Source organism: Oncorhynchus gorbuscha, linkage group LG03, assembly GCF_021184085.1.
Source record: "Oncorhynchus gorbuscha isolate QuinsamMale2020 ecotype Even-year linkage group LG03, OgorEven_v1.0, whole genome shotgun sequence".
In the NCBI taxonomy this organism is placed as follows: domain Eukaryota; kingdom Metazoa; phylum Chordata; class Actinopteri; order Salmoniformes; family Salmonidae; genus Oncorhynchus; species Oncorhynchus gorbuscha.
Genome location: NC_060175.1, coordinates 80,888,485 through 80,902,224, shown reverse-complemented (window position 1 = coordinate 80,902,224; position 13,740 = coordinate 80,888,485). Strand labels below are relative to the sequence as shown.

Here is a 13,740-nt window from a genome sequence, read left to right as displayed (position 1 = left end):
CTTGGGTATGACGCTACAAGTTTGGCACCCATGTATTTGGGGAGTTTCTCCCAACCATCTTCGCAGATCCTCTCAAACTCTGTCAGCTTCGATTGGGAGTGTTTCCTGCACAGCTATTTTCAGGTCTCTCCAGAGTTGTTTGATCAGGTTCAAGTCCGGGCTCGGGCTGGGCGACTCAAGGACATTCAGAGAAGCCACTCCTGCATTGTCTTGGCTGTGTGCTTAGGGTTGTTGTCCTGTTGAAGGTGAACCTTCAAACCAGTCTGATCCTGACCGCTCTGTACTTTGCTCCGTTCATTTTCCCCCTCAATCCTGACTAGTCTCCCAGTCCCTGCCACTGAAAAACATCCCCACAGCACGATGCTGCCACCACCATGCTTCACCGTAGGGATGGTACAAGGTTTCCTCCAGAAGTGACGCTTGGCATTCAGGCCAAAGAGTTCAATCTTAGTTCCATCAGACCAGAGAAACTTGTTTCTCATGGTCTGAGAGTATTTTAGGAGCCTTTTGGCAAACTCCAAGTGGGCTGTTGTATGCCTTTGACTGAGGAGTGGTTTCCATCTGGCCACTCTACCATAAAGTCCTGATTGGTGGAGTGCTGCAGAGATGGTTGTCCTTCTGAAAGGTTCTCCCATCTCCACAGAGGAACTCTGGAGCTCTAGCAGAGTAACCATCGGGTTCTTGGTCACCTCTCTGACCAAGGCACTTCTCCCCCGATTGCTGTTTGGCCAGGCGGCCAGCTCTAGTAAGTCTTGGTGGTTCCAAACTTCTTCCATTTAAGAATGACAGAGGCCACTGTGTTCTGTGTTGTTGGGGACTTTGCTGCAGACATGTTTTGGTACCCTTCCCCAGATCTGTGCCTTGACACAATCCTATCTCGGAGCTCTATGGACAATTCCTTCAACTTCATGGCTTGGTTTTTGCACTGTCAACTGTGTGTGCCTTTCTAAATCATGTCCATCAATTGAATTTACCACAGGTGGACTTAAATCAAATTGTAGAAACGTCTTAAGGATGATCAATGGAAACAGGATGCACCTGGGCTCAATTTCGAGTCTCATAGCAAAAAGGTCTGAATACTTATGTAAATAAGGTATCTTAATTTTTATAAAATTAGCAAAAATAAAAAATAATTTTGCTTTGTCATTAAGGGGTATTGTGTGTAGATTGACTACGAAATATTTTTTGTCAAGGATTCTAAACACTTTCCGAATGCACTGTGGGCGAGCATGAGCGCAAGCGAGCCAAAACTTAACACCAACACAGCAGTCCATATTTAGTGTGCCCAACAGGGGGTTGTGGTTGCATGTGCAGGGAGACAGAGGTGGTAGCCAGACAGGGTGTCCTCACAGTCCTCCCTGGGGTGGACTGGGTCCCAGGTAGGCCACCTGTTAGGAGCCATTTCTGCAAATCTGTGTCTGAGGGCTAAGAGAGAGGATAAGCAGCTCTGCTCCTCATAACAGATGGACTGGCCTCTGTCACACATCCGCTAAGGACCTATCTGCGAGGCCAACGTCACCACACACAAAGACACACACACCGTCGGACACAGAATTACCTTCCAACGTAATACTATCTAGGTGCTTATTGAGAAGAAAATCAGTAATACAAGTAGGCAACATCTAAATTGAGGGCCATTTTCTGATAACAGTGCACAAGACACATACCCTAGTCTCCAACCCTGTATAGGTGGATGAATCCTAAACATTACTAATCAATCGCTCACTTTGGCCCTCTCCCAGAATTCTAAGCATTACATAAGAGGCAAGTGGATCAACATAATAATCGGTGGATCGGTATAATAATCAATAGGGAAATATTCACATTTTCCTAAACAGAAATTAACACTTTCAGATTGTTTGCCCGTTTATAAGAACAAATATCAGACAGAAAATGCCATATCTGTCCCATATGCTATTGTGAAAATTTGATTGACTTGACTAAAATTTCAAAGGTATAATAATGTGAGCCACTGGTAAAGGTAGGGTTGAGTGCCTAAACGACCATGTTATCCTATCACAATAACATATGATGCCCATCTACAGTACATCTAGACAGCTGTAAAAATGTGGGTAATGCACATTCTCTCTGGCTAATAATGTATTTCATCATATAGGTCTATGCATACACATAGCTTGAAGTAGGTAGGCCTATATCTATAGAAATAGGCTAGGTACTTGCTTTGAAATTGCATAAACCTACAGTAGCCTATAATGTTTAATAAGGATTTTAATAAAAACTTAAAGATCTACTCCAAATTAAAATTCAACGATGTGAGTGTCAGCTATGACATGACATATTGACATTGAAAAAAATATATTTTGGTTATTGAACTACAATAGGTGAAGTGGATTTACATCCAGTAATGGAATTTCATCATGCGTCCCTGATCTGTACTATACAGAGATGCATAATTATGGATATGAATGTCATTCTCTTAATTGTGAAATATCCTAAATAGGTACACAAAAAGCTATGAAAATATCTCCATTTGCACATTTGGGTATTATTGTACATACTGGCTATTATTTTAATGAGCTCTGCCTCCAAACAAGATCAAATTTGGGTTGGTCCGGACCAGACCAAATGTGAACCAATCATATATGTTTCACAACTTTGGACATCAAAGTACAGCACAGTAGAGCTCAGTAGAGTACCAGTATAGCACAGTAGAATACAGTTCAGTTTAACACAGTACACGTGTACTCAACTCCAGTGTGCACTGTACTGAACTCTACTCTTCTTTACTGTACTCTGTGCTATACTGAAAGATACTCTACTTGACTGTACTGTCGAAACTTGTGAACTAAAGTGTTTTGCCACTACTATGAGTTCCCATTGTAGCCAATAAAATTGCAGATTTTTTTGGTAAATTCCATTAACGCAACGAGTTTTAATCACATAATTCATAAAGTTTATCAGTAAAAACACCAACTAAATTCATAGGTATACCTTTACTTGTTACTTCTGTGAACCTTCATTATCCTCCCTCATGAGGGAGAGAAATTAGAAAATATCTTAAATATGTGGGTTTTTGGTAACAGAATTAAGGCACAAGGCAATGTTTAAATTTACAGAAGTTAGAAAGAAAAGTCTCAAATTAAATATAAGTGTTGATGTTAGTTGGCTGGAGTCTTTACTTCAACACTATTGTGTTTTAATGCATTTCAAATACCTTTTAAATGCTTTTTCTGGTATGTTTTCTTTCCATCTGTTTGACCTGAAATTAAAGCCTTTGATTATTCATCATTTTAAAGATGGAAAATGATTGAAAAATGTACATGTGCCTTCATTTCTCCAAAATAGAGACCGCTTTCATTTGATACCCAATTTGACATGTTCCTATGGACTTCACATATTGGTGCTCATGGGTCCTTTTACTTGGAAATGACCTGGACAAACGTCATTTATCATTTCCGGCTCATGACTTCCCTTGTTTTTGATTTGGTGTAGCTTACTGTTCAAGACAAATATTGACCGTTTACATTGAACCAGTGACAGAAGACATATTCCAACAGGAATAAAGAAGGTACTTTCTAGAAAGTGGGACTAACACAATAGAATGTTGGACGAGGCAAATTCAACACTACAATGGGGGGTGCACAGACAGTGAAATGGTTTTTCCGTCATCCAAATTTAGGCTATACATCAGGGGTACTCAAGTACTATTTGAGAAAGTCCGGTCACACAAAATGTCCTAGGTTGCTAAGGTCCGACTGGATATTGTCATTTGTCAGGGTAGTTACAACAAACCCCACTTTGCAAGCCATGAGACCCCAAACTATTATACATTTCACACCCCTTGTTGGCAAAGAGACATTTTTTACATTTCCAAGCTCATTTCCTGAAATTCTACACATTTTGCCATGGGGCAGAGAAAATGTTACAGCTTTAAAGCCAATTTTCTGCAATTATACCAATTTCGCCATGTCTTATGTTCATATGATACCAGGGGTCGAGACCCGACTGGAGTTCCTATTTGTATGCATGTAAGTACAGGGCATTCAGAAAGTATTCAGACCCCTTGACTTTTTCCACGTTTCGTTACATTAGCCTTATTCTAAAATGGATTACATTAAAAAACATTGTCCTAATTAATCTAGACAATACCCCATAATGACAAAGCGAACAGGTTTGTAGAAACTTTTGCAAATGTACTCAAAATAAAAAAACAGAACTTATTCATATAAGTATTCAGACACTTGGCTGAGACTCGAAATTGAGCTCAGGTGTATCCTGTTTCCATTGATCATCCTTGATATTTCTACAACTTGGAGTCCATCGGTGGTAAATTCAAATGATTGGACGTGATATGGAAAGGCACACACGTCTATATAAAAGGACTCAGGGTTGACAGTGCATGTCAGAGCAAATACCATGCCATGAGGTCAAAGGAATTGTCCCTAGAACTCCGGCAAGATTGTGTCGAGGCACAGATCTGGAGAATGGTACCAAAAAATGTATGCAGCATTGATGTCCTCAAGAACACAGTGGTCTCCATCATTCTTAAATGAAAGAAGTTTAGAACCACCAAGACTCTTCCTAGAGCTGGCCCCCCGGCCAAACTGAGCGGTCCTCAACTGGCAGCTTCATTAAATAGTACCCGCAAAACACCAGTCTCAACGTCAACAGTGAAGAGGCGACTCTGGGATGCTGGCCTGCTAGGCAGAGTTCCTCTGTCCGGTGTGTCTTCTTTTGCCCATCTTAATCTTTTATTGGCCAGTCTGAGATATGGCTTTTTCTTTGCAACTCTGCCTTGAAGGCCAGCATCCTGGAGTCACCTCTGCACTGTTGACGTTGAGACTATTTAATGAAGCTGCCAGTTGAGGACTTGTGAGGAGTCTGTTTCTCAAACTAGACACCATAATGTACTTGTCCTCTTGCTCAGTTGTGCACCAGGACCTCCCACTCATTCTATTCTGGTTAGAGCCAGTTTGCGCTGTTCTGTGAAGGGAGTAGTACACAGCATTGTACGATCTTCAGTTTCTTGGCAATTTCTCGCATGAAATAGCCTTAATTTCTCCGAACAAGAATAGACTGACAAGTTTCAGAAGAAAGTTTTGTTTCTGGCCATTTTGAGCCTGTAATCAAACCCACAAATGCTGATGCTTCAGATACTCAACTAGTCTAAAGGCCAGTTGTATTGCTTCTTTATTCAGAACAACAGTTTTCAGCTGTGCTAACAATTGCAAAAGGGTTTTCTGATGATCAATTAGCCTTTTAAAATGATCAACTTGGATTAGCTAACACAACGTGCCATTGGAACACAGGACTGACGGTTCCTGATAAATGAGCCTCTGTACGCCTATGTAGATATTCCAGGATTTTATTTTTTTTATCTGCCGTTTCCAGCTAAAATAGTCATTTACAACATTTACGATGTCTACACTCTTTCTGATGATTTGATGTTATTTTAGTGGACAAAAAAAAAAATTATTTCAAAAGCAAGGACATTTCCCGCTCAGCCCAGTCAAAACTGTTCGCTGCTCTGGCTCCCCAATGGTGGAACAAACTCCCTCACGACGCCAGGACAGCGGAGTCAATCACCACCTTCCGGAGACACCTGAAACCCCACCTCTTTAAGGAATACTTAGGATAGGATAAAGTAATCCTTCTCACCCCCCTTAAAATATTTAGATGCACTATTGTAAAGTGGCTGTTCCACTGGATGTCATAAGGTGAATGCACCAATTTGTAAGTCGCTCTGGATAAGAGCGTCTGCTAAATGACTTAAATGTAAAATGTAATTTCTAAGTGACACCAAATTTTTGAACGGTAGTGTATATATACACACACATACATACAGTGTATTCGGAAAGTACTCAGATCCCTTAACTTTTTCCACATTGTTATGTTACAGCCTTATTTTTAAAATGCCAAGAGTGTGCAAAGCTGTGATCAAGGCTGTCCAAGGGTGGCTACTTTGAAGAATCTGAAATCTAAATACATTTTGATTTGTTTAACACGTTTTTGTTACTACATGATATCATATGTGTTATTTCATAGTTTTGATGTCTTTTATTCTACAATGTAGAAATTAGTGAAAATAAAGAAAAACCTTTAGGTTTTTAGGTGTTTCCAAACTTTTGACTGGTACTGGTTGTAAGCAAGGTATTTCTGAATTTTTTTATTAATTTGCTAACATTTCTAAAACCCCGTTTTTGCTTTGTCATTATGGAGTATGGTGTGTAGATTTTAGCATGTAATTTTAGCAAAAGGCTGTAACGTAACAAAATGTGGAAGGGAAGGGGACTGAATACTTCCCAAATGCACCCACCAAATTATTACTATAACTGACAGTCCAATTTCTCCCATCAGAAAGTGTTGTTACCGTATGACATTACAGATCACCTACAAACTTCTACAATGTCGCGTAGGAAATGAGTGTCTAATTTTCACATCAGAGAGCTTCTGAACCACTCTCAAACCACTTCACCACATAACAGACCTAAACACAAATCTCAACAGAAGCTTGAACAGTACCCAGTCCTACGGAGTATACCATTATTACTCTAAATAATGCAACAGTGAGCTACAGTAGTTTGTACACTTAAAGAGAGAGAAGTAAACTCACTTCCCATGATCTTCAGTCCATTCCTGAACATCTTGAAGAGCTCTATTCCAGAGTCACAGGACACCATGAGCAGCTTTGTGCCGTGTCAGTGCCTTGTCAATGTGACTAACTATGGACCAGTCATCCTGCTAACAGGGGAATAAATATGTTCCAGCAGTATCTCTACTATTTGTTTTTGGGGTGAACTTTGCTCTTTGTTTTAGGAACTAACTCTCAAGGACAGAACATACTGGACTCACTATCTGTGACAACAAGCAATGTAAAGAAATAAAGCTTTCTGTGAAAATATGTGTAAGGGTTGTAGCAATTGCCCTGTTTAAATCCATTCAACAGTAGCTTTGAACATTTACAGTAGGTGCTTAGATCAACCAAAATGTTCAGGAGAATCAAATTACCCGTGTAAAAGTATTATCATAGCTGGGCAAGACTTTTACTATGCATGATCAAATACACTACCCCTCATGTGAGAAATTAGTCTAATTCTACATTTCTAACAAATGTCACAGTTTGGAACCTCAATCTCAAACAGACTAGAGCTCTGCAAACATGTCTTGATAACACCTTTTTGGAGGTGCCAGAATATTTTATCACTAACCTGTTACGCAACAATTGTAAAAGGTAGTGCCTGCCTGGCCAAGCCTATGTGCTGGCTTTACTATAGTTTCCAACTACATATTGCACAATCGTAGTAGTGTAGCCATTGTAGTATTGGTTAAATTGCTAGTCTTTGTGCACATGCAAATATTTCACTGGTTTCCCTTTCTACTCCCCTAACGCAAATGGGGCAGTTGTCATATTTACCAATAAATAAAACAAGGTCTTCATGTTTCATTTTAGAGTGAAAGAAAAATGTTTCCAGGTTACTGCCATGTTACCAAAAATACACTCCCTTAATTTTTGTGAACCTTCAAATCAAAACAATTTAATAGCTATAGCAACAGTAAAAGCAATAGGCTACATGCACTACCAATGTATTACCAGAAATATGATAAGGAATAACATTAGTCAGAATATGCAGATAGTATTCTCATATCACCATGAAACTAGTGAAAATGTATTTAAATATTGTAGTACTGCTACATATGTGGTTCGGTTCGTAGGTTTACCTGTAGGAATAGAAGCGTGGGGTACAGTCAGCAAGCCGAGAGACACAAAAACAGGGTAGGAGAGGAGGCGGCAGCCTCCGATCTGCACAAGATGGTGAAGACAGAGTTCTACAGCACCTCCTGGAACACCTCCAGTGAGATAGATAGGGGGGGGGATCCTGGGGCTAGAGCCCTATGCTGTGGTGGACAGTGAACCAGAGGTTATGTAGCCGCATGCAGGCAGCGTTAGGGCAGCAGCATCCTCCCTGTATTCAGCTTCTATGTGGGTAATCAGAGCTGGAGGGCAGACAGGCAGAGTGGAGAGGGCCTTCCTGGAGGATGCGGCCAGCGTTTAGTCCTTTGTGCGCCGTGTCAGCAGGAATTATCGGAGGAGCAGGGCAGCGGGGAAAGTGACTGCCCAGGCAGCGCACTCAGACCTGCGCTCATGCATGCACACACACAGACAGGCTTCTCTTCGGCTGCTAAAGCAGTGTTCTCCCTCATCAACACACATGTGCGCGTGCGCATTTTACACACTGTGCTGCACAGCCTTCCCTTCCATGCCCGAGTGACACCTCTCTCTGTCTTTTGCTGCCAGTGAGCAGACGGGCAAAGAACAGAGAAGAGGGGGAGGGGCAGCGAGAGCAGGGGAGGAGGGAGGGGGCAATGTGTTTGGAGAGGGGTTGTGCTTTTGGGGGGAAGAAAAGGGGCCATATGGAAGGAGACTTTATGAATGAGCACCTGCCATGGTTCCAATTTTCAATCATGGACTGTGAGTAGACCTGTGTGTGTTTCAAGTTATATTAGTTGTATGTATGGGATACAGATGGTATACACCGTCCAACGAAATGCTTCCTTGTATGTTCCTTCTCGATAATGCAACAATAAGAAATAAAATATATAATTACAAGCATAAAGTAAATGGCTCAGTAGAATACACATTTTAGCACAAGTATAATACAGGAAGGCACAATTTATAGTCCAATATTTACATTTGTTTTGGGAGGGATTAGGGGGCAAGAGCTTAAATTGTGCAATATTTAGCCATCATTAATACTGTAATAATAAATACTGTGTGTGTAGATATAGCCAGGGAAGTGGAAGAGGAATAATGGGTGGGTGTTTGTTCTCACGCTTTGAACAGCACATGGTCATGGACAGTAATTCAATAATGTGGGCACAGCTGTGGAGGGCATGAACAAGACAGTACATTTTGCAGTCAGTCATTCTACAAACAGTCACATGAACAGGCTACTGGGTAGTTCCACCTCAAAAAGCACAAGAAAGAGGATTGACACCCAACATCTGAGATCGTTCTGAAATTGTTTATATAGTTAATAACAGATGTGATTAGAATTCCTGCAACATTATTTTGTTTAAATATAAGTTGATCTCTGAGAAATTAAGCTAATTGATTGCACCCAAATTGGCCATTTTAATTTATATGATTCAGGTAATATTCAATAAATATAGTTCCAGACATCTGATTTGGACCAAACGTCTTCCTACCAATGAGGAAGACACAAAGGAATCCCCCCACGGACCCCCCACATTTCATGCCAATCCCACCCCAACAACCAGTATCAGTTCTCTATGTTTGACAACTAGTATGAGGCGGTGGCTTGAAGTATTGCTTATACATACTATGTAATGTATTCCCTGTTTTTCCCCCCTGTTGAGAAATTAAAGATTGAAAGTAGTGTGAATGTACCTGGTGGTTTTGACTACTAAATGCAGCCGTTCCTGCTATACCACTACACTTGTGTTTGTTAAATAGATCACAACATTTCCTTTGCAACTTTGGTGTAGAAACCTAATAGATTTGGCACATTATTCAAATACATTGTGTGGTCATCCTCACAATTCAAGCTAGTCCTCCATGAAAGCAATTCAATGTCATTCTCTTACCAACTTAATGCTTTAACCCAAACTCTTCTTGAATAGTCCAACAAGTAGCTCTCTGAGCGGGCTATCCTTATGGTGCAATTCTCATATGAAGACTTTTCCTAGTCAAACGTTGATGGAGAAATGGGCTAGGGACTAAAATGTCGTAATAACTCTAATAGATGCCAATATCATAAACATTGTAAAACAAGAGTGTGTGTTTGGGACTTTTGTCATTGAAGACCTTAACATTGAAACCATTAGAACTGCTGTAGCCTAATGTTCTGCTTGTTCACCAAGAATGGTCTAACAGTAACTAATCTAGACCTTTTTTAGGGGCCATTTCTTGAACACAGATTAAGCCTAAAGAAGGACAAACTGAATTGCTTTAATGAAGGACTAGCTTGAATTGTGAGGATGACCACAATGTTTCTATCTACAGAAACTAATTTAGAACGATCTGAGATGGTGGGTGTCATGGCTTGCTGAAATTACATGGAACGACTCACATGCAGCTGACATTCCTATTGCCAATTAGCCAATGATAAGGGGGTGGTGGTGAACCACACAGTAGACTAATTCTAATAATGAAGCCTGCTGCTCTATGTCTGTAAACAAAGCCAGTCTTGTTGTCCATATAACAGGCAAGGCAGGCCAGCTCATGACTATATAGGACAGGTCAATCACACAGACAGGAAGAAATAATGATTCAATAAAAAGAAAAGGTTGAGTGGTATGTTTCATGATTAACAACTCGTGGTGTGACAGGGTGTGATTGTGGTAATGTATAGGAATTCAAGTCTTTGTTCTCCCAGTCTGGAATAATGAAATGCAGACGCAATTACCTCCCGAATGACCATATCCCCCCCCAAGCTGACACCATGACGTCTCTCAAGGAACTGCACTGGGCTGTGTGCAAACTGGAAACCGCATCCTGGGGCCGCATTAGTTGTAGCTGGGGACTTCAATGAAGTAAATCAGAGGAAAACGCAACCGAAAATCATAATCTATGATTCAAGAATAGGAAATGTCCAGGTCACCTCTGAGAATAGTATCAACGTATGTACACTAACTCGGTGACTGGGTTAATCAGGAAGTGCATAGAGGATGTTTTTCCCACTGACGATTAGAATTTATCCAAACCAAAAAAACTTGGAAAGATGGTAGCATTCGTGCAAAACAAAGTGAGAACGCATTTAACGATGGCACGGTGACTGGGAACATGGACGTGTACAAAAAGACCATCTATGACCTCTAAGGCAATCAAAAAGGCAAAACGACTCAGACACAAGACATGTGGCAGGGACTCCAGACAATCATGGATTGTAAAGGGAAAACCAGCCACGTCACAGACACAGGCCCTCGCTCTCAGATAAGCAAAACACCTTCACCCGAAGGTCTTCACCCGAAGGTGAGGAAAACATTGAGCCGGCAACGCAGCACGGTCCCACGTCGCCGGCTGTGTGCTCGCATTCTCTGTGGCCAAAGTAAGTAAGACATTTAAGCGTGTTAACGGCAACCCAAGCCGTGTCCTCAGAGCATGTGCAGACCAGCTGGCTGGAGTGTTAAAGGATATATTAAATCTCTCCCTATCCCAGTCTGTTGTCCCTAGTTGCGTCAAGATGTACACCACCGTTCCTGTATCTAAGAAAGCAAAGGTAACTGAACAAAATTACTTGTCATCATGAAGTGCTTTGAGAAGCTAGTTAAGGATCATATCACCTCCACCTTACCCGACACCCACTACAACAGATCCACAGATGACAATCACCATTGCACTGCCCTATCCCACCTGGACACGGTAAATGTTTTAATAAGACAACTAAAGTGGACAAAAAATTAAGCTCATGAATCCACTTTACAAGGGGTGTAGAGCCTAACTGGCATACATAAGCAGCGCGTGAGTTTCAAGTTTGGGGAAGATAAAGGTGCATTTTTAATGCTGAAAATTATAAGTATTATATGCATAATTGTATTTGCAGTCACTTTTGATAATGGTGTTTTCCGCTAATGGAACATTTACGCTCATAGCCTACTACCATGTGTGCATTGCTGCGCTTATAATGTGAAGAAATAGCATAATAGTTTCTAAAAACATTTAAAGCTAAACGTTCTGATCTGTTGCATCAGCCACATTGCATAAAATAGGTTTTTTGATACTAGTCTATTGCAAGACCTAAAAATCAAATGGAATGTTGTCACATGCGCCCAATACAACAAGTGTAGGCCTTACAGTGAAATGCTTACTTACAAGCTCTTAAGCAACAGTGCAATTAGGAAAAGTAAGTGTTAAGTAAAAAATAGATAAGTAAAATAAAACAAAATAAAAGAGCAGCAGTAAAATAAAAGTAACAAGGCTATATACAAGGGGTACAGAGTCAATGTACGGGGGCACAGGTTAGTCGAGGTAATATGTACATGTAGGTAGAGTTAGTGACTACGCATTGATAATAAACAGAGTAGCAGCAGCGTAAAAGAGGGGGTGGGGGTGAGAGGGACAACACAAATAGTCTTGGTATTCATTTGATTAGCTGTTCAGGAGTCTTATGACTTGGGGTAGAAGCTGTTCAGAAGCCTTTTGGACCTAGACTTGGCGCCCCGGTACCGCTTTCCGTGCGGTAGCAGAGAGAACATGCTATGACTAGGGTGGCTGGAGTCTTTTACAATTTTTAGGGCCTTCCTCTGACACTGCCTGCTATAGAGGTCCTGGATTTCAGGAAGCTTGACCCCAGTGGTGCACTGGGCCATACACACTACCCTCTGCTCGGCCTCTGACCGCAAGGCACTACAATTGCCTACCGGGCAGTGATGCAACCAGTCAGGATGCTCTTGATGGTGCAGCTGTAGAACTTTGACGATCTGAGGACTCATGCCAAATCTTTTCAGTCTCCTGAGCGGGAATAAGCTTTGTCGTGCCCTCTTCACAACTGTCTTGGTGTGTTTGGACCATGATAGTCTGTTGGCGATGTGGATACCAAAGAACTTGAAGCTCTCCACCTGGTCCACTACAGCCCAGTAAATGAGAATGGTTGTCTAGCAATGATCAACAACCAATTTGACAGAGCTAAAATAATAAATGGACAAATGTTGCACAATCCAGGTGTGGAAAGCTCTTGTTGATTCAGGAGTGTGAATACTTATATTTACATAAATAAGATTTCTGTATTTCATTTAATAGATTTGCTACAATTTCTAAAAACATGTTTTCACTTTGTCATTAAGGGGAGATTGGTGAGAAAATAAATTCAGGCTGTAACAAAATGTGGAATAAGTCAATACTTTCTGAAGGCACTGTATTCCAGACTGACATTACTCGTGCTGATATTTGTTAATTTCTTTCTTTCTTTTTGGATTATGCATGTGTATTGTTTGGCATTAATGCACTAGTGGAGCAAGAAACACAAGCATTTCACCTGCGATAACATCTGAAAATCTGTGCACGCGACCAATAAATAGATTAGATTTTTTTTAAAGAGTGCATTTACACAACTCGCTCTCTGCAAGAGACCGACAGACGGGATCAAAATAGACTGAAAGTTTCAGGTGAAATATGGACCTATGCAAGATCAAATGTGTCACAAAGGGAATGGGTTATTGCTCATTGTCACAAGGGAAATGTGTCAACCACGACATTAAGCCCATCACAACCAAGTTTCAGCTTTACAGTAGGTGATAACCTAATTGTGACATGTTATTTGTTCTTGTGGCTTTTGATTCAGAGCCATGACCTTTGGATTGCTTCCATCCAGCTTTAGTACACTACGGAGTCATGTTTTATATACACACACATCATTTTCAGTACTTCCAAGTTAACAGATAGGCTTTAGCAGTCACAACATACAGTAGCAGCATCTAGGTAATACACAGAAACTGTCTGTGGTTTTTCAAATATCAAATAGTGCTACATCCTGTATGATAGTGTATACACTGACCGCCTCATTGTCCCAATGCAAAATACAATTAGCTAGGCTAATATCAAACAATGGAGACAAAATAGACAGAAGCAGCAATGCAGTCCAGTCAGGCACCACTCAAAAACAATTGATTCTAAGACCTCTTTATATAGAATGCTTGCTGAAAACAGCACCTGAAACACCATACCACCATTTCTCAAAGCAATTTTGTATTTGCATCACATTTTTGGGAAAAACCTTTGCAATAAAAAAAAACCTGCTTCACAATAAATCATACATTTAG

General features: G+C 40.8%; 1 protein-coding gene across 3 annotated transcripts in view; it reads right to left on the bottom strand.

Annotated features, from left to right (window-relative positions):
* LOC124032018 (E3 ubiquitin-protein ligase MIB2-like) overlaps positions 1 to 13,740 on the bottom strand; it is an 81,269-nt gene that overhangs the window by 65,824 nt on the left and 1,705 nt on the right. Inside the window, exons 1-2 of one of the 3 annotated variants that reach the window (XM_046343961.1) lie at positions 6,575 to 6,683; positions 3,176 to 3,220 (exon numbers count right to left, since the gene is read on the bottom strand). The exons of 1 other annotated variant lie outside the window; for it this stretch is intronic. In XM_046343961.1, coding sequence (XP_046199917.1) covers positions 3,176 to 3,220; positions 6,575 to 6,641 — 112 coding nt within the window. In that variant the 5' untranslated portion in view covers positions 6,642 to 6,683. Of the gene's footprint in view, positions 1 to 3,175; positions 3,221 to 6,574; positions 6,705 to 13,740 lie in introns of those variants that run through there. One more of the 3 variants, XM_046343962.1, reaches the window with a different exon arrangement.